We start from the raw sequence: 20,000 nt of genomic DNA on the forward strand, positions 1-20,000 counted from the left end.
CAACCCTTCGCATGTCCTCAATAGTCACAACCCATGTCTTGCTACCACGTAGTATGACTATTTGTACACAGGCATCATACAATCAGCCTGTCACTCTGAGGGAGAGTACTTGTGTGTGTGTGCAAGAGAGAGTGTATATGAGTGTTTATACAATATACTAATAACATTTTTTCCCCCTCGTTTCCTTAGGTATGAAACTGCGGGACACTGAAGCGTTCAATTTTCTTTGGGTTGTAGATTTCCCGCTTTTCCTACCAAAAGAAGATTGTGGTAAGTCTCTACTCTTTTCTTTCTCTTACTGTTGTATAATAGTTGTTTACTTCCCTACTAATGTATACTTTGTAGAGTTTTGTTTGTTTTGTTTTTTGTAAATCATTCCATTATATGTAAACCCCAACACTTTATGTCTGTCTTTGTATTGTCCCCTTCATTCTTCGCCCTGGTGGCAAATATAAGAAATCATTATTATTATTATTATTATTCTTATTCTTATCATCATTGTTACTCTCACATATTATATCCATAATGACTTCATTAATTTTAAACATGTTTTGTTGTTTTTGTTTTATTCTAGACGGCTTGGAATCAGCCCATCACCCGTTCACTGCCCCAATGCCAGAAGATGTTGAACTCTTATATACAGATCCACTTAAGGTACATGATGATGGAGATGATAGTGGTGGTGGTGGTGGTTGTGTTAAGCTCTGCATCGACCTTGGTCAAATGCAAAACCTTTTGAATTATTAAATTAAACTGGAATGTACAATGAGGTTTTGTATAAAATCATAATAGTAGGTTTTAACATTGGTATATATACTTTAAAACTGGTGGATTTTCAGATGATAGAACCAGAGTTAATTTCAGATGGGTTAGCTATGGAGGGGGAGTGCTAAGTAGTGATAAGTATAATTGCAATGGGTTAGTATAAAAAAAGAAGAAAAAGTTAATTAAATACAATGATTACAATATATTGTTCATTGCTCTCCATTTATCTCTTATTTCCCTGTTAGGTGAAGGGTCAGCATTATGATCTGGTGTTAAATGGACATGAGATTGGAGGCGGTTCGATTCGTATTCACACAGCTAAAGAACAACTTTATATATTGGAGCAGATACTTAAGGTAAACATTCCATTTTTAAAAGATAGTAGGTGATGGTTTGAAGGAGATATATGACTGCTATTTCTAGTATGTTGAGTGACAACATAGAGGTGTGTGTGTTGGTGGTGGTGGTGGTGGACTTGTTGGTTCAAGGAGAAGTGAATTTATATAGCAGTAGGAAAGTTATATAGCAGAAAGCTGTTTCTAAAGATTGTTCTATTGCTTTGCCTTGATTAATTGAAGTTCTTTCAAAATTGAGGTTGATTTTTCACCCCACTGATAAAATAATACCAGTAATATTCTGTTTCTATCAAGTAAAAGCAATGAACTTTGAACTGCAACAAGTGGTCTGACATAATGTTACCACTGTACCATCTGAATAGCACAAAAAAGCAAACCTAAACTAAAGTGAATCCTATTCAATACTGTCTGCAATGTGGCTTTGAGACTGTCACAGACATTTCCTTTCATTGAGATAGCTAAATGCTCATCTGAAAGACATACGTTTCACATGATTCTAGCTGTTCTCAAGGTGGCGAGCTGGCGGTTCCGTTAGCACGCCGGGCGAAATGCTTAGCAGTATTTCATCTGTCTTTACATCCTGAGTTCAAATTCTGCCGAGGTTGACTTTGCCTTTCATCCTTTCACAATCAATAAATTAAGTACCAGTTGCATACTGAGGTTGATCTAATCAACTGTGTGACGTCATAGATGTAACTTGTGTGTGACATGATTGTAACTCAGTTTCAAGTTTATCCTACATGCATTGCAAATGCAAATACTCTTGACAGAAAGCATCAAGACTACAAACTCCCGTTGGGTTTTATACTTGGATTCTAGAACTGTTTATAAGAAACTGTGTTTCTTTTGTGAATTGTATAATTGATTATCTTTTTTGTTTTTTCTTTTAATAGGAAGACAGCCGTCAGCTGCAACACCTTTTACATGCTTTGGACAGTGGCTGCCCACCTCACGGAGGAATTGCTCTGGGTAAGTAGAGGCAGAATCCTTAATGAGGTTCAGTGCTATTTTTAGCTGGTACCAAGTGAAAGAGATTGAAGTTATGACACTTGGCTGTCTTTAGCAGAGTCCACTCTTTCAAATCATTTGGACCAGGTCTTTGGCCTGAGAAAAACTCAGTATATTGATGCTTCCAATTTCAGTTACCCTTGTGCCTATAGCAAAAAAAGGATTATTATTATTCATCACTAACCTGAGTTTTTAACAACAAACACTAAATTGCAGTCATATTTATCACAGAATTTACACCTTATGATGTTTAAGGATGAAAAAGACATCACTCTCTTGTATTGTCAGAAAATATAAATTTTCAAACAGTTTATTCCATTCATTAAATGCATTTTATATTAAAAACCAAGATAATACTTCAGCCATCTGATTATTAAATTTATTCTAATTAATTTCTTAAATGAATTATCATTTTTTTTTTTTTTTTTGCTTTTCATTTATCTTCTAGGTCTTGATCGTCTCTTAGCCATTTTGTGTGATGAGCCAAGCATTCGTGACGTCATCGCATTCCCCAAATCACATGATGGTAAAGATCCTATGAGTAAAGCTCCTGCAACAGTTTCTGCTGAAGATCAGAATTACTACCACATATCCTCTAAATTTACGGATTAGCATCAGGGAAAGTCTATCCAAATACTCTGTCACTCATCATAGCATGTTGACTTAAAGGAACTAATGTCACACATGTGTGTGTGTGTGTGTGTTTGTCCCCTACCATCACTTGACAATCTCACAATGGTTGCAGTCTGGTTGCTGAAACAAGTAAAAAATAAAAGAGAAAGGTTATATATACATACATATTAGAATAAAAAATGCAGAGCAGATTGCAAGAATACGCTTATGTATCAAAACTGGAAAAGTACAAGAAGAAAGGAAACAGAAATGATTTAATGTAATACAAAGACATTTTTAAATAAAAATATTAAATTAAAATAATCTGCCATAAAAAGCAAAAAATATAAAAAAAAACAAAAAGTGCACAATGCTTTTTGATGAACAATTTCATAAATCTATTTAGCAATAATAATAAAAGGTTTTCTTTTTTCTTGTTCTGTACTTTTCCAGGTTCAATATTCTAAGATTTTGTGCCTGCATTTTTTAAATTTTAGTTTGCTTTTTTCCAAGCGACACTTCTATTGTTATGATAATTATATTTACCTTTATAATTGAAAAAAACGATAGTATTATAAATATTTTTTAAATAAAGATTTTGTTCAAACATAGAAATTTTTTTGCACCTGAAAATAACAAAGGATTAAAAATAGTATATCTGTTACAAATAAATATATTTTTAAACAAACTTCTTGCCACACAGACATGCCAGCACTGTGTATGTGCTGGTTGTAAAGCACAAGTCTCACCATTCATACAAAGTATTGTTTGTTGATAACTTTTCTCAGAATATTTTGCACAATTTTTAAAGAAATCTGGACATCTTTCTTCCTTCCAACCTTTCACCTTCAAATTACAATTGGAAGTCAATTAGACTGAGATGTACATATAATGTTATCGTATAGAGTGGAAGTTCATAACAAAGTTTTGAACTCATTATCTTGTGCTTAGTGATCCATTACCTTAGGTTTGAAGCTATTTAGTCTTTAAACATTATCATACTGGGTTTAGTCTTTCAACTGTCGCCATGATGGGGCATCACCTTCAAAAATTTAATTGATCATACTGACCTCAAACCATGCCAAATCAGATTGGAACTTGGTGAAGCCTCCCCGCTTGCCAAACCTCAGTCAAACCGTCCAACCCATGCCAGCGTGGAAAGCAGACGTTAAACGACGACGACGATGATGATGAAAGTAGATGATACCTTGAAAATTGATCAGATTGATCAAAGAGAGTGGCACCTGAATGCAGCTTGTCCCACACTCTCTGTTGTTGAAGATTGTAGGGTGCAATTTGAGAGATTTAGCTGTTATCTCTAGTATGTTGAGTAACTACATCAAAAGGTTCCTTGTTGGCTCACAATGAAAACATGTAGCAAATTCATGAATAAATAAAATTGCAATAAAATAAGTCACAGGAAAATTTTATGAATAGCTGACCCAGTTTAATTAAGATATTGAAGGAAATTAAACAGTGACATAGCAAGGGTTTCCCTTGCCTTGGGACAAAGAAATTGTTATCTTAATCAACAGACAGGAAAGGCCAAACGAAATGTTGCAATCCTTTATTTACACCCGTGCCTGGTAGGGAGTGGCTGTTCCCACCCTCAACGACTCTTCATCTTAAATATTGTGTTACCTTTGTGTACAAGTCACGTATTGTCAGATAATAAGTATGTTTTACTTTATTGTTTATGATATTTAAATAAAACATGACATTTTTTCCTGTAACTTTAATTTCTGTCCACCGAAAATTCATGTTGGAACAGGTCAGTCTGAAAGACGTGGTTTCAACAAATGATTTTTCAGTAGTTAAAAGTTTACAATAATAACGATAACGATAATTAACCACAATAATAATTTATCGGTGGAGTTGAAAGAGAACTAGAAAATGTTATTTAAGAAATATCATTCTAAACTATTAATAATTCTCTGCTAAGAGAGACAAATTTTAAAATAAAACCCGTATCTAAGGACAACAAACTCTTTAGCAAAGTGAGGTAGAAAGTCTACTAAACAACACATTAAAAAAACATCATGGCGGTTGTGGAGGAGAGCTTTCCGAACTTGGCACGGAATATAAACTTTTTGAATGAAAGTAACAAGATAACTCGCAGGAAAGCGCTGCAAGACATCAGTAAAGATATAAATAGACGAAAGAATGATCTGGAAAGCTCAGAATTACAAAGGATTTTTAACGAACTTCTTAAACCTTTGTTGAAAGAATTCAGCGATCCTGCCGAGAGTTGTCGCGAACAAGCCATAGAACTGATGAGTGAATTGTTAACAATGGTGCCCGGTCAGTGTGAATATTTACCTTACTTAATACCTGTTTTGGTCCAGAGATTAGGACAGCAAGAAATAATGGAGAATTCGGAAGAAGTTCGTTTGATTCTCGTTCGATTATTAATCAAAGCAATGGAACTGAATGGAAAGAAGATCGGAGTTTACCTAAATGACGTTATAAAGATTTTACAAAGAACCATTATAGATAATTATCCTCAAATCAAAAAAGATAGTTGTGTGGCTGCTTCGTTATTGGCAAACACTGTTCCCGATGTTTTCCATATGCAATCAGAGTCTTTGATTAATCCTCTTTTACAGAATCTTACTCATCAACATTCAAAGGTGCGTGTCTGTGTCTTAGAAGCGATCGGTAAGTGGACTTTTATATTGGTTAATACAAATATATTTATACTGCCTGTTATTCGAGTGTTTTTATTATTTCTGTTATATCCGTATATATGCAAACAAGGAAGGTGTTTAAAAAAGGGGGACCGTCCTGTTAGGCAAATCACCAACCGACAGACGCTGCTGGTTGCAGCGTGTTTGAGTGTTCGACTTTACTATCGTCACTCCTGGTTTTCTGTGCTTCGTTCCATCCCTACCCTTGTCCAAGCGCTGTGCATTCGTCCTCTTCCCGTATCATCTCTTCTGTGCTTTGCATTCAAACCCCATACTTAAACCCATTCGACCTTTTCTACCTAAACTGCACCCTCCGCCCCCCGCCACTCTCTCTCAAATAAATATCATTGGAAGGCCACCGAATTATTTGTCATGACAATGAACAAAGGTGGAACATGATGAATTGTCTAAATGATTTTAAAAAAAGCTTTCTCTCTTTCTCCTCCACCACTCTCTGGAAGGATCTGCGAGTGTCACACGGGTCGACCCCATAACTACAGAGATACCTTTTACCCGCACTTTTCATAGTCTCTGTAACTCAATGGCTTCGTCCTGGTTCTTTGCTATTTTCTCTATACTTTTTATTCTCTTTGTCTATTATTATCATCATTCAATTCTGCCTCCATTTCTTGCCGAGTGTCTTCCTGCTGAGTTGTCGTCGTCGTCGTCGTCGCTTTACTTCTCAGAACGCTCAATCTTGTTTGTTCTGGTAGATTCTGTGAAAGCAGACAGCAGCCTTCTGTCAGAGATCTCACAGGGTCTCTTTCTGCACATTATCATCATCTTGGTTCATTTAGTTCTGGCAAATGTATAACGATGACTGGGCCGGTGCTGCTCACCCACGGGGCTCCTGCTGGACAAAAGTCTGTCACCTGTTGTTTGATCCTCATTTGTACCATTGTTTGTGTTATTTTGTTATCCATTACTCTCATGCCATGGGAAGGGTTGATAAGGTGTCACACCCACCAGTATTTTTATCGAGACACCATCTCTAGAAGGGTTTGTCTAAACAGACTCAAAAAGGCCCTTCTCCCCTTGGAAGTTTAGGCCTATTATTATTATTATTATTATTATCATTATTCTTTCTCTAGGTGATGTTATCCAAAATGGTAATGGCAAAAGTGTTGATGATGTCAGATCCCATTTGGCTCAACGTCTTTTTGACCAGGTCCCTGCCGTCAGAGCTGCTGTCACAAACGTGGTTGGCAACTGGCTCCTATACTTGCTAGATCGATATTCCTACCATCACAAACTCATCCCGTTGCTGTTGACAAGTATCAATGACAGCCAGCCATCAATACAAGAATCAGCCATTGCTTTTTGGCATGACATAGGTAAGTGTGTTGCTGGGAGAGAAAACGCCTTGTAGCATGTATGGGCAGTTACATGTTGGGGGAGTTGGTGGGAGGACTGGTGGAAGTTATCATCAAACTAGAAATCCAACCTGAATGCTTGCAAAAGAGTGAACTCTGCTAAAGGTACTCAAGGCGCAGGTGGCAGAGCCACCTTAGCCTTGTTTTTGGCCACCAAACAAAGTAATGCCTTCGAATAGATAGCATTTTTAACACCAAGCCACTGCATACATAGATTAACATTGGAGTCCTAGACTTGTGGGGACCCAGGGCAATTGCCCACTGTACCCCTGCCAGGTGGTGGCATCGACCTGAATAATGGGTTATGTCATACACGAACTCAGAATGCAAAGATCCAAACCAAATACCACAAAACATCCTGTCTGATGCTCTAACAATTCTGTTAATCCAGATGGTCACTTCTGGAAGGTCTTTGGTTAAGAACTGTCTCAATCAGGCTTGGGTTGGAGCTAAACCATAGCATAATACATTGTTAGTTTTGTTGTTGGTGCTTATTTTTCTGGAATTAAAGTGTTTTAATTCAAGTAAAATGTGATTTAGGTACACCATTTCTTATTAAATCAAGTTGTTCATGGAGTGATCCTAATCGATCTTTATTCTTTGTATTGCAATAGGTTTAAAATATGAAAAAGAAAATGAAAGTGATTTAAAAGACCAATTAGACTTTCCAGAGGAAGAACCAAAGCATTTCCCTCCTGACAGTAAGTTAATTGATCTTTTTTTTTTTGATCTGAGAAAAGGGCTGTGTCTATATAAAACAGAGTGTGATTGAGAATATCAAAATATGTCTTCTCAGGCACAGCAAATCGCCAGAAGTCTCAGTCCCTTGTCATTCCCTCAGTGAGGCCCAATGTCTAAAGATCCTTACTCACCACTTTGTCCCACATCTTCCTGGGTCTACTCCTTCCACAAGTTCCCTCAATGATTAGAGATTGGCACTTTTTTATGCAGCTGTCCTCTCCCATATGCATCACGTGATCAAACCAGCACAGCCTTCTTCCCTCTTGCACACAGCATCGGATGCTTCTTATACCCAGTTTTCCTCTTAAATCATTATACACTGTTTTATGTTGGAACCAGCCAGATGCAGCCTCTCACACCTACCCTACAATGTCATTCTAAAAATAAACAATCACCTCATTGAAATCTCAAAGCTATGATGCAATGCAGGATTAATTCAAAACAATTTGATCAAATAAACATTACATTCGATAGAATAATCTGAATGTTAAAGAGTTAACAAAATATATTCAAATAATTCAGAGATAAATTTATTTTCTTTTGCAATATTACACAATATTTCTGTCCAAAATCTTCAGTTTTCTTTTCGTATTTCCTCTTTTTTCTTTATTTATTTTTGTTTTGCTTTTAGCTGAGAGACCAAATTTGGGATGTCGTGTTCTTGTGAATCGTCACTTATCCAAGATACTACCTGGATTAATGAATGATCTGAAGGACTGGGTTCCAGCTACTCGCATCCAAGCATCAAGTTTGCTGTGTGTACTTCTGTTGAATGCTGAGAGGAGTATAACACAACACTTACAGATTCTCTTGTCTGGGATGGTTACAGCTTGCAAAGATGAAGAAAAACAAGTCGTATCAAATGTTAGTCACTTTTTGATTTGCATTTTTTTTTTACCTTTTTTTTCAATTTGCGGTCTTTAATTCCCTAGTAAGGATAGAATGTGTTTTTTAACATGGCTCATAGGTGCAGGCATGGCTATGTTGTCATGAAGTTTGCTTCCCAACCACATGGTTCCAGGTTCAGTCCCACTGCATGGCACCGTGGGCTAATATCTTCTACTATAGCCCCAGGCCAACCAAAGCCTTGTGAGTGGATTTGGTAGATGAAAACTTAAAGAAGCTAGTTGTATGTATAGAGTGTTAGGTGTGATGTACAGAAATTGAATATTGAGAAAATAAGTGTGTGTGTGTGTGTGTTTGACTCTCCTTGCCTTGTTGGTTTTGTTATTGATTTTACTCCCAGAGCAGGTTTCTTATCAAAGGTGCTCCAGCCATGCCCTATATAAGACTACATTATTCAGAAGACAGTGTAGGTTATAAGGCAGATTTGGCTGCTATTTTTAGCAAGTGAAGCAACCATGTAGACCTTCTCATCCAGTGGTTTAACTGCTCAGTGTCCCAGCTACTTTCTCCTACCACTGACCACTTGACTGGGAAGTAACATTGTCATTTCATTTCTTAGCTGCTTACTGTGCTTTGCCTTGCAGCACAATGGCTATCGTGAGATTAGAACTACTGTCCATTTGGGTATTGAACTCCATTTTATTTCCACTTTGTAATTTTTACTTAATTTCTTCTCCACAGGTGCTAAAATCTGCCAAACTAGTTGGTTATTTTGTCCAAATAGAAACTTGGAGTCACCTTCTTTTGGATCACATTTGCAAAAACCCTGATGCAGCTTCATTGATGATTCTCGCTGCAATCATCAAAGGCTGTGACCGCAGAGAACTCCACGGCCACCTGGAACCAATCTGTAATACATTGATTCTACCAGATGTCTCTTATCATTTACAGGTATTTTTTCAATTTTTTTTTTGTTTTGTTGGCCAGTTACAATTCTTGATATTATAAACACCAATATGTGACAGTCAAGAGGGATGGGCAGGTTGGATTTAAACTATATACTGTGTAAGAATGCACCACCCTACTAAGTGGAGATAAAAAAACAAAATACTGCAGATGTAAATCTAACAAAAAAATTGTTTACATTCTAAGAATTTAGAAAGTTTGAGAGATAGTTTTTATCTTTTACTTGTTCTAATCATTGGACTGTGGCCATGCTGTGGCACCACCTTGAAAGGTTTATTCAAATATATTGAGCTCAGTACTTATTACTTTTTAAGTTTAGTACTTATTGTTTCTTTTGCCAAACTGTTTAGTTCAGGGATGTAAACAAACTAACACCAGTTGTCAAGCAGTGGTTGAGACAAACACAAAGATGCACACACAGAGATAAATACATATAAATGTGTGTGTGTGTGTATACACATACATATATATATCATCATCATCATCATCATTTAACGTCTGTTGTCCATGCTGGTATGGGTTGGACGGTTTGACCAGGGCTGGTAAGCTGGAAGGCTGCACCAGACCCCAGTTCTGATTTGGCAGGGTTTTCTATGGCTGGATGCCTTTCCTAACACCAATCACTTCAAGAGTGTAATGGGTGCTTTTATGTGCCACTGGCACAGGTGCCATTTGCATGACACTGGTATCTGCCACAACTCATTTTTACTTGGCTTGATGGGTTCTTCCTCTCAAGCACAGCAGAATTCCAAAAGGACTCAGTCTTTGCCTCTGTGAGGCCCAACACTCGAAAAGTGCTTGATCATAAGATTATGGTTTCAATTTCTGGACCAGGTGATGTGTTTGTGTTCTTGAGCAAAACACTTCATTTCACATTGCTCCAGTCCACTCAGCTGGTAAAAATGAGTAACCCTGCAAGGGACTGGCGTCCCATCCAGGAAGGAATATACATAAGCCACAGAAACTGGGAAACCAGGTAACCACCCCTCTGCTCCAACCTGAGTAATGTGGACTAACCTAACAAATGTGATTGCTATTGTTTGAATATTGTCTTTCAGGTGAATATATTGGTGGAATTGTATCACTGTGTCCAATCGATATTGTCTGTTGCCAAGGAAGATTGCTCAGCAGTTAGCTTCCAGTTGTTTACTGTACTTATTACTATCTTGTCTTTGAATTCAACTGAAAACAGTCAGCTTACCGAACAAGTAAGTTATTCTTCTTTGTATGAATGTATACATGGGTATATATAAATGTGTGTGTGTGTGTATATACATATATATATATATATATCTGTTAAGTGGTTCATCCAGCCATAGAAACCCTGCTACAACAAACAGTTGGAATCTGGGCAGCTGCCTGCTAGCCAGCTCCATGTCAAACCATCCAAGACATGCCAGCTTGCAAAGTTATACGCCTTTATGTTCTTCTTTTCAAATCCTGCTCAGTCAACTTCTGTGTTCATTAAAACACACCTTGATAAACTTTGTGTGACCAGAAATAAACTAAAGTAACAATTTGATCGTATCATTTAAAACTGTTGTAAGTTGAATGTTTTTTTTTTAAATAAACTTCAGTTTCTTATTTTGTCACCCTTTAGTATCAGAACTGTCTCCAAGAGTTAGCTGGTGTCCAAGAATTACCTGGTGCCTCAAAGCAACTCTTTAAAGAACATAGTCCACTACTACTGGTCAAACTGAAAGAGACACACAAAGAATGGACAAGTCAGTCATTTGAAAGGAATATCTTTGAGACTCTTATAATGAAAGCTAATGGTAAGTTCTTTAATTTTACTTTTTCTTTTGTTTTTGTTATATGTGTGGAAATAGATTATGTATTTAGGAAAACAGAGAAAAGGGGAAAATGCTACAAATTTTCTAATAAAAGAATGTTTCTCTTACAGAATCTGCATTGCCATTATTGATAGACGATATAACAGAAATTCTAAGTGAGTGTTTAGATGTTGAGAAAAACGCAGAGTTCCGACTGAAGATGATGACCCTGCTGTCTTGTGCGATCATTGAGCATAAACCAAGTACAGAGGTGCCTCACCCATTCAGTAGTAATGCACTCAAGATGGTTCAGAAGATGATTGTACCAAACCTTATCTGGAAAGCAGGGAGGATTGCCGCAGCGATTAGGACTTCTGCCACGTCTGCAATCTGGGCTCTGCTGCAGAGCAAAGCTGTGTCAAATGAAGAGGTAATTCCGATTCCTTGGGTCTCTCTCTCTCTCGTCACTGTGTTACATATGAATGCATTAATTTGTTTTTGTGTTGTTGTTGTTTAGTCCCAGGGGTCAGTGCTGACGATGGTTACAAAAAGATTCATTTTCTGCATCTGGCAGCATCAGTCAAAAAGGGATGAGAATGAAAGCCAAGAAGGGTTATGAGCACTGAAATTGCTGAGGGCAGGAGAACGAGAGGGTTAGGGCATTCTTTAGTACAGAAAGAGGTAGTATGGTGTGAAGTGTTGGTAGTAGATGAACGAGTGTAGGAATCATAAAGGGAGCAGTTGTATTTGAAGGAGTGGTGGTGAGGGGGGAAGAAGATTGAGCCAGAATGACTGCTCGTCTAGTCTTTGTTCCTCGTATCCAGGTGGGAGTTGTGACTGGCAGGAGAGAGTAGAATCGACATATGTGTAGAGACCACCTTACTGAGTGAAGTTTGAAGAAAGAGTGTTGTCTGAACGGATTGGACAGATTTAGAGAAGGCTGAAGAGCTGAGGTCTTTGGGGTCCATAGATGTTTGAGAAGCAGAAGGATTGTCCAGGGGGTTTAGTTTTAGGTTTTGGCTACTGGGGAAGTGTAGATGTTGTTGGTGCTCTGTGAAGTTGCATTAACCTTCTGGTGATCTGGTTTGAATGCTTGTGACCGAGTGAAATCTGTTAAAGACATCCATGGGCCTAGAAGTTATGTTGAACTGCACAGAGTAACATGCCTGCTTCTTGCCTCTAAATTCCATTGATTAACTAGGCTACAATAAAAGAGGTTTAGATGGTCATGGTAGGGTTGTCTTTGACTACAGGTCTGTACAATCAGGGTTGACTTAGGGTTAAACAACATACGTAGAAGAATAAAAATCTAATTAAATCTTCAAAACCCTGTTCTTTGTTTCCAGCTGATATTGGTGTCGTCAGAGCTGTTACCCCAGATTCTGTCTTCAATGGAGGATGATAACAAAAGCACACGTTTGATCAGTTGTCGAGTGCTGACACGGCTGTTGGAGAACATGACTGCCTGTCAGCAGATTGACTATGACACATTGCACAAGATCTACCCTCATCTTCTGAAACGTCTAGATGATGCCTGTGACGACATTCGTGTTGTTGTGGCCACAACCTTCCTGGCTTATTTTGATGCCTTCTCTGATGACTACGACACAGATCTCTATAAAGCCCATTTAGAAGTGATGTACCAAGGCTTGCTGCTGCATCTTGACGACTCGGAGAAGTCAATACAGGACGCCATATTAAGTAAGTTTATTCTGTCATGAGTTTTGTAAAAAGGTCAAAAGTCCACGGTGGGAAGTATTCCGATGTGTGGAAGATAGAGCCTTTATTTAAAGGGACACAGAAGGGAAAAAGGTAGAGATAAGACTTATAATTAAGGTAATACAGGAGGAAGGCACATATAGAAATGTCTTTTCAGTGTCCATTTCAAACCAGTTGCTGAATTGGCAGAGTTATTAGACTCTGTAGTCCAAGATGCCTTGTGACACTCATTCTGGTTCTCTGACCCCCTCAGCTTTTCATCCTTTCCTCCTGGGTCTGTACAATAAAATAGCAGCTCCTCGAGGTTGGCAGTGAATTGGCAGAATTGTTAACATATCAAATTCTGTGATACCCTACACTTTCTCTGTTGCATGGTTTAACACCCCTACCCTGGTCCTTGGTAACCTTTGACACAGTACCCTGTTGAGGGTGACATTCATGTGAAGTCTTTGAAAGTAACTTTCTCTCTTCCTCCACAAGTCTTGAAGGCCATTTTCTTTGGTGCATTCTTGTCATTAACATACTGCTTTATGATCTTCTGTCTTTTGTACTTGTTTCAGTCTTTAGACTGTGGCCATGCTGGGGCAGCACTTCCAAATAAGTGACTGTGTGATAAACTTGAATAAATGAATATGTGGCAATTAAAGGATATGCGTGAACTTAAGGTTATCTTGAGGCAACAACGAAGAAAACGAGACTATTGAAACTATATTTACATGTTGACATGGTAATGAAATAGAGAGAATAATGCAAAGAACTAAATAAGGGGTTTATGATCTGCGCAGAAATAGAAAAGTAGATGGAACGAGGTTGAAAAGGCAAAACTTCTTTATCTGAGCATCTTCTGAGATTTGTATTTCTTTGGCAGAGGAATTAAATGACTATATCGGTGGCCTAGCACATAAAAATGACTGTATAGGTTACATTAATTTTTATATATATGTGTATGTTTGCACATAAACACATCATTTAATAATGCTGTCTACAATTTTGTTACTTTTATTGTTTTTTTTTCAGATGTGTTGAAAAAAGCAGGTCATTTAAAACCAGCCATGTTAGTTAGTGAAATAAATAAAGTGAAACACAAGCACCGAACTACCATCTACTGTGACCGACTGCTGTCATTATTTACGTGAATGCCTAGTGTTTCTATTTTTTGGGGGGGTTTTTTTTTGTGCAATTTCAGATTTATCATCCAAATCTCATATTTTTATTATTATTGTTTTTCATGTTTTACAGTTTTAGTCTATGTATAATTATTCTCCCTTTATGAAATTAAAGCAGAAAATGAAAATAAAATGCTAAATGTTAATGGATTTTGAAATTTTAATTTAGATTTATTTTATAACAGAGATTTTGTATTCTAGAACCAGAGGCTCTGAACTATGTGAATTAGTGATATTTAGTAGAAACTGAACATCATCCACAACAATATTGGGAGGGCCTGAAAAGCTCATAGAGGTTCTCAGGCACAGCTCTCTCCCACCTCATCTGACTAATTGATCCAGGTAGATTATGTTACCTCAAAAAAAGACAAAAACTTAAAAACAGAGCAAGGGAGACTACCCGATATAAAAGATATTTTTAAAACATGAAAAGGTTAGAATAACTTAGAAAGGAAAAAAACCACTCAAAAACAACTCCATAAAAATATAAAAAATAAAATTTATTCACTTTTAGGTTTTGCTTTCAATTTACTTCTGACTATAATGACTGTCATAGTTAAACCTGGAAAAGAGAAATGCAATAATTTCAAGATATACTTGTGTTGTTTAATATAAGGTTTGTGCATCTACAGAGATATGTCTCAAAATATCAATGGTTTTATGCTAATAAGTGTATTAAAGTCACCAGTGTAAACAGAACATGAATGAAGCTATGTGATGATGATGATGATGATGGCTTTCTGAAAGCAGTAACAACCAACATCATTTTTTAAACATATATTATTTAGTTTATTGATCATGTTTTTCTATGTATTTATTTATTTGGAATCACTTCACTAATGAGATTGAAATTTGTCTTGGAAAATCAGTAGAAGAGATATAAGAGTGACTTTGTACTGGTTTGGAGGAGCACCATGAATTGCCAGCACCCATTCCACTCTGTACAGCGAATGACTGGTGCTAGTGCCATGTAAAAAGCATCCCAAAGCAGACACTGGAACATGATGCAGTCCTCTGGCTGGCCAGTTCCTGTCAAACTGTCTGACCCATGCTAGCATGGAAGACAGACATTAAATGATGTTGATGATGACGTGTGTGTGTATACATACATACATACACACATGCCTGGAGGACAACCTTTAATCTGATGACCAGGCTGTTATAGCTGAAGCTAATCAAAATAGAAATTCCAGGCATGAAAACAAAAGTCCTCTGAGTGAATTTAGCAAAGACTAAAATGTTAGAAAGTAGTCAAGCATATAGGACACCGCTACCACCAGGGAAATGGCTTTGCTCATTCAGTAGAAAAGGAGTAGGTAGGAATTTTATACAGTGCACCTAGTGTAAACAATGTATGTTTATGTACACACACACACACACACACACACACACATATATGCAGACTGTGAAGTGTGTGTCTCTGATAATTTCTCAACCTTTGATCCTTTTGTCCCTCTATATTTTGAGCAATTTCAAATCTTAGGACCTTTTAAGTAGGCTTGACATGGGGCTCAACAATGATAACAGCAACATAGAAGGGTAAAGATATAAAAAAACAACTGGCAGAATACTGACCAATGATGACAAGGGCTACTGACATCAATACCAATGGAAAGGCCACTGCATAAAACTGAGGCGGGAAGAAGGAATGGAGTTTCTGGTTTGGTCCCAGAAAAGGCTGAAAAAAAGAAAATGGTTTCATTACAATGACAACAAAACAATAAGCCAAATCCTCACCCATCCCACCTTCCACTACACCCCCCCCCCAGACATAAATGAATACTAATTTCAAATGATTTTCTACTAATTACTTAATTACATTAGCATCAGACACATCTTCAAAGTGATTAGTAACTATGGGCCAGTACTTCCAGGTACCTGCTGTTAAAATTCAAGTGACAAAGCTGGGGTCAATTCATAAAAATTTAAAGTGGTGCCCCAGCCTGGTCGTAGTCTAATGAGTGAAACAAGTAAAAGATAAAAGATGGTTACTTACCAGAATAATAACCCAAATGGAATAATAAACGAAAATTGTGGCTGCTAGAAACATCAGCCCCCATCCAACGGTTTGATCCAAGCTTGTGACCTGCGGAATATTTAAAACAAAATAATAATCACACATTCAGTTTGTGTAAATTTGTGTGTGTGTGCATGTTTGTGTGTATGCATGTTTGTGTGTGTGTGTGTGTATGTTTGAGTGCACATTAGGTGTGTGTGTAAAGAAAAATAGAAAAATGTAGCAATAACAATGAAATAAGATGTGATCATGCATACGTACCATTTTGTTTCAGAAGCCAATTGTTTGAGTCTAAAGAAAGGAGAGAAAAAAAAGTATAGAAGAAAAAGTAAAACGAAAAAAACGAAAAAAACCAAAAAAAAAAACAAGATAATTTGAATCTGGTTTGAAAAAATATTGATTTCAAAGTTTGGCACAAAGCCAGAAATTTTGTGAGAGGGGTAAGGCAATTACATTGACCCTCAGTAGTCAACTGGTACTTATTTATTTTATTGACCCCGCAAAAGGATGAAAGGTAAAGTTGACTGTAGCGGAATTTGAACTCAGAACATGGAAACAAACGAAATGTTACTAAGCTCACTGCTGCAATAATAATAATAATAACCTTTTCTACTATAGGCACGAGGCCTGAAATTTTGGGGGAGGGGGAAAGTCAATCACATCAAAGTACTTGACTAGTATTTAATTTATCGAACCCGAAAGGGTTGTAGTTATGATTGTGTGATACATATGATCGATCTTCGATCATTTAAAAACATTATTTATGATAGTCTTCGTAAACAATACGTTCCTCTGATTGTTTATTTCATAGATTTGTTTATCGTTAATATAAAATTCCTCTGATTTTTCAAGTCTGACAGGGATCCAGCTTTGACCCTTCTTCTAAAACGTGATTCGTTTGAAATTAAAATAATTACATATTGACAATAGTTTCTTCATTTGCTTAAAATTATTATTTTTCGAAAATCTAAGTTCAAATCCTGCCGAGATTGACTTTGTCATTCATTCTTTCAGGGTCGATAAAATAAGTACCACCCCAAAATTGAAACAATTATTAATTAAATTCTAATATGCTTTAACTTCGCGACAGAGCAACCGCTTGGCATCCTAGAAATCACAACTAATTCACCAGATAACCATACATTTCGTAGGCAAGATTTTCTTTCACGATTTTTGTAAACATTACATATACACCCACACAAAATACACAGTATTTATAAATGGTAAAACTTTATCCAAATTAAAATTCTTCCGAATTGTCACAAACACTCGAATCACAGTATTTGAGATTATAATTTGAAAATACACGGGTCCTCACAAGTCAATCAGGACAGGAAACACACAAACATACATACAAATAGGGGTACAAACGAACTCGACACGTAGAATATGAATATGTATGTATACAAAAATATAAATAAATGCGCGCGAGAGTATATATATATATATATGTGTGTGTATATATACATACACATTGAAGCCCGAACTTTGGTAAATCAGGATTATTAATTCGTTATCAGATAAGAAAATAGTGGAGAAATTGAAACTTCCTGGAGTTTAGACAAGAAAAACATTCGTCAATTTTGCAAACAGATTCCACAAAAGAAATGTCTTGTTTCTTCGTGGCAAAACGATCTGAAGGGGTCCCTTACACAAATAAGACGATAAAGAAGATATATACATACATAAATATACGTGTGTGTGTTGTATGTATATATATGGGTGTGTATATTTATATGTATATATATATAATCTATGTGTGTTTACCTTTAATGAATGCAGAGAAAGTGAAATGTAAAAATGTTGCGGGAAAAGAGAAACAAGTCCACCAGGCGGCGCTGGTTGAACAGCTGAGAAATGGAAAGAGAAAGAAAGAACTTTTGGGTGGGAGGTGTGTCTTGTCTGTCATTGCCTGATCTGTTGATTCGATGCTAACACAGTCTTCGAACCGAGAAATACAACTAACTATTGATTTGGTTCATATTAAGGGAGTCTTTCTCCCGTAACTGGTGTCTTGTGTTTGTTTTTTCGATTTTAAATACCCACTGAGACAGACTTTGTCCACATAACAATTCACAAGTATTTTACCCAGAAATAGGATCACGATAAATTTCTTCCAACCACTTGGAAGTTTTTCAAATTTTTACCCCGTTATTTTTATTTAAAAATGTATCACTGATGTAGTTTTCTATTCTGTTGAAATTACTAATAAAGAAATTTAAGGTTATGTAATTTTATTATCACAGAGACATTGAATGTATAAATAACAAACACGTAGTCAACGTGTTTGAGGGCAGAGTTTGCAATATTGAATATTATGTGAGTGTTTCTGCTTCCACCGATGTTTGTTATTTATTTGCAGACGCACATTTGTATTATTTGATAACCACAAACAACTCTGTGAGTTGGCAGTGTAGCTTTGTTAATCTATGCATAAAAATAATCAGGAATAAAAGTGTGTTCGGCGTATTGTTTATTTCGTTTTAATCAGTTATAAAAGCGAGCACGGTCGGTCATTTAAATCTCCGGAAGTCCCTTCTCTGCGGACCAACTCGCGTCTAGTTACTCTGCTTGTTGTCAGGGGTTGGTGAAAATAGAAACGAAGTATTGAAAATATTCTAAATGTTCATTAGTTAAGCATTGCTTCCGCTACTTCTAAAACGGACTTTGCTTTCTGTTTTATTAGACTAGATCATTGTAAACTAATTACCTTTGGAACATAGAAATTACATAATACTTAATGTAATGAAAGATAATAATCTAATTTATTAATAAAAATACTGATAATAACAAAACTTATACAATATTTACAGAAGACAACGAAATCTCAATGTCTAATATTATTTTAATATGATCTTGGCATGTACGGGCAACGACTCTGGGAGTGTTCAGACGTTGCCCTGTTTGTCAGATTAACGAGAAGAGAATCACAATTAGCCAGTGTTCTATTGACTCGTCCAGCACTATTAATGTTCCTCGTTTAAACTGTTGAAATTGCTTACAACCAAACCTGAAAATGGTATTTGTTTGTGTGTTGTTGGCTCTTGATAAACTGTGAGATAAAAAGTGAGATAAAGTGTTATTTATCTACATATCTAGCTAAAGATAAATAGTTTGCTATTTAGAGACGGGGACAAAACCTGGATTTAAAACACTAGATGATGATAAGTGAACAGAAATATATTGGTAGATAAGCAAAATATGTTAGATAAGAGAAAATGAATGAGAGACAGTATGAAGGATGGATTCACCATACTTCTTTACACATGGCTTAGCATTTCACGGACATTAACATTTTCATATCTGTGTATTATTTACATAACCATTCACATTGACATATGTATAACTTTTTTGATCCTGAATGCAACAGGTAGTTGTGCAAAAGTACACGCATTCACATCCAGATGTGGATATGTATAAGCGTTTAGCATATGTAACTGAATAAAAGCAGGTTTGACCACAAACACATATACAGAAGCACACAACGTATGGTAAATACACAGCCAAACAGCACACACATAACAATGACACAACTGCCAAACACATACACTGATTACTAATCTAAGTACAAGAATATACGCATTTGATTTAGAGGACTTATTTTATCTAACCCAGGCAATGACTAGCAAAAACTGACCCCGGCGCACCTTAACTAAATACACGTGTTTTGTTCAACAACCTCTTAATGGCAAAGGTAAAGAATACGTTCTAATTTAGATACAAGGCCACACATTTTTCGGACAGGGTACAATGGATTATGTCCAAGCAGTTTATCATCCATGAAGGATGAAAAACTAAATCGACCTTGGCGGGATTTGAACTCACATGCTATTAAATACCTCAAGGGCATCTTGTCCGACGTTTGCTCTACCGATTCTACCACAAGACACAGTTTTAATTACATATATTACGAGCTCAAAAACATAAGATATCCCTCAAATCACACACTATTCGTTTAGAAAAGAACGCGTT

At 36.6% G+C, this 20,000-nt stretch overlaps 3 protein-coding genes across 9 annotated transcripts in view; 2 read left to right on the plus strand and 1 right to left on the minus strand.

The window, feature by feature from the left end:
- LOC106878711 (aspartate--tRNA ligase, mitochondrial) overlaps nucleotides 1–3,356 on the plus strand; it is a 26,408-nt gene extending 23,052 nt beyond the window's left edge. For all 3 annotated transcript variants that reach the window (XM_014928003.3, XM_014928004.3, XM_089339661.1), the window contains exons 14-18: nucleotides 190–270; nucleotides 575–654; nucleotides 1,011–1,121; nucleotides 2,015–2,090; nucleotides 2,578–3,356. In XM_014928003.3, coding sequence (XP_014783489.1) covers nucleotides 190–270; nucleotides 575–654; nucleotides 1,011–1,121; nucleotides 2,015–2,090; nucleotides 2,578–2,741 — 512 coding nt within the window. In that variant the 3' untranslated portion in view covers nucleotides 2,742–3,356. The remainder of the gene's footprint in view (nucleotides 1–189; nucleotides 271–574; nucleotides 655–1,010; nucleotides 1,122–2,014; nucleotides 2,091–2,577) is intronic.
- A 1,408-nt stretch (nucleotides 3,357–4,764) lies between these two features.
- Nucleotides 4,765–14,157, plus strand: LOC106878709 (dynein axonemal assembly factor 5). Its single transcript, XM_014928001.3, has 10 exons — nucleotides 4,765–5,399; nucleotides 6,520–6,762; nucleotides 7,416–7,502; nucleotides 8,174–8,406; nucleotides 9,130–9,339; nucleotides 10,413–10,562; nucleotides 10,955–11,129; nucleotides 11,258–11,556; nucleotides 12,473–12,827; nucleotides 13,863–14,157. Exons 1-10 carry the CDS (start codon nucleotides 4,781–4,783, stop codon nucleotides 13,979–13,981), a joined length of 2,490 nt encoding a protein of 829 aa, XP_014783487.1. The 5' UTR covers nucleotides 4,765–4,780; the 3' UTR covers nucleotides 13,982–14,157.
- A 333-nt stretch (nucleotides 14,158–14,490) lies between these two features.
- Nucleotides 14,491–20,000, minus strand: part of LOC106878712 (dolichol phosphate-mannose biosynthesis regulatory protein-like) — a 9,381-nt gene continuing 3,871 nt past the window's right edge. For 3 of the 5 annotated variants that reach the window (XM_089339662.1, XM_014928008.3, XM_014928006.3), the window contains exons 2-5: nucleotides 16,290–16,319; nucleotides 16,008–16,097; nucleotides 15,587–15,689; nucleotides 14,491–14,573 (exon numbers count right to left, since the gene is read on the minus strand). In XM_089339662.1, coding sequence (XP_089195788.1) covers nucleotides 14,540–14,573; nucleotides 15,587–15,689; nucleotides 16,008–16,097; nucleotides 16,290–16,319 — 257 coding nt within the window. In that variant the 3' untranslated portion in view covers nucleotides 14,491–14,539. Of the gene's footprint in view, nucleotides 14,574–15,586; nucleotides 15,690–16,007; nucleotides 16,098–16,289; nucleotides 16,320–17,499; nucleotides 17,617–17,795; nucleotides 18,057–20,000 lie in introns of those variants that run through there. The other 2 variants (XM_014928005.3, XM_014928007.3) reach the window with 2 other exon arrangements.

Source organism: Octopus bimaculoides, chromosome 22 (genome assembly GCF_046866305.1).
Source record: "Octopus bimaculoides isolate indiv1 chromosome 22, ASM4686630v1, whole genome shotgun sequence".
Taxonomy (NCBI): Eukaryota; Metazoa; Mollusca; class Cephalopoda; order Octopoda; family Octopodidae; genus Octopus; species Octopus bimaculoides.

Bases quoted from the DNA above. Each gene is read 5' to 3' on its own strand.
- LOC106878709 (XM_014928001.3), top strand. From the start codon at position 4,781: ATGGCGGTTGTGGAGGAGAGCTTTCCGAACTTGGCACGGAATATAAAC. The intron at 6,763-7,415 runs GTAAGTGTGTTG...GTATTGCAATAG, and splicing joins TGCTTTTTGGCATGACATAG to GTTTAAAATATGAAAAAGAA. The intron at 7,503-8,173 runs GTAAGTTAATTG...TTTTGCTTTTAG, and splicing joins AAAGCATTTCCCTCCTGACA to CTGAGAGACCAAATTTGGGA.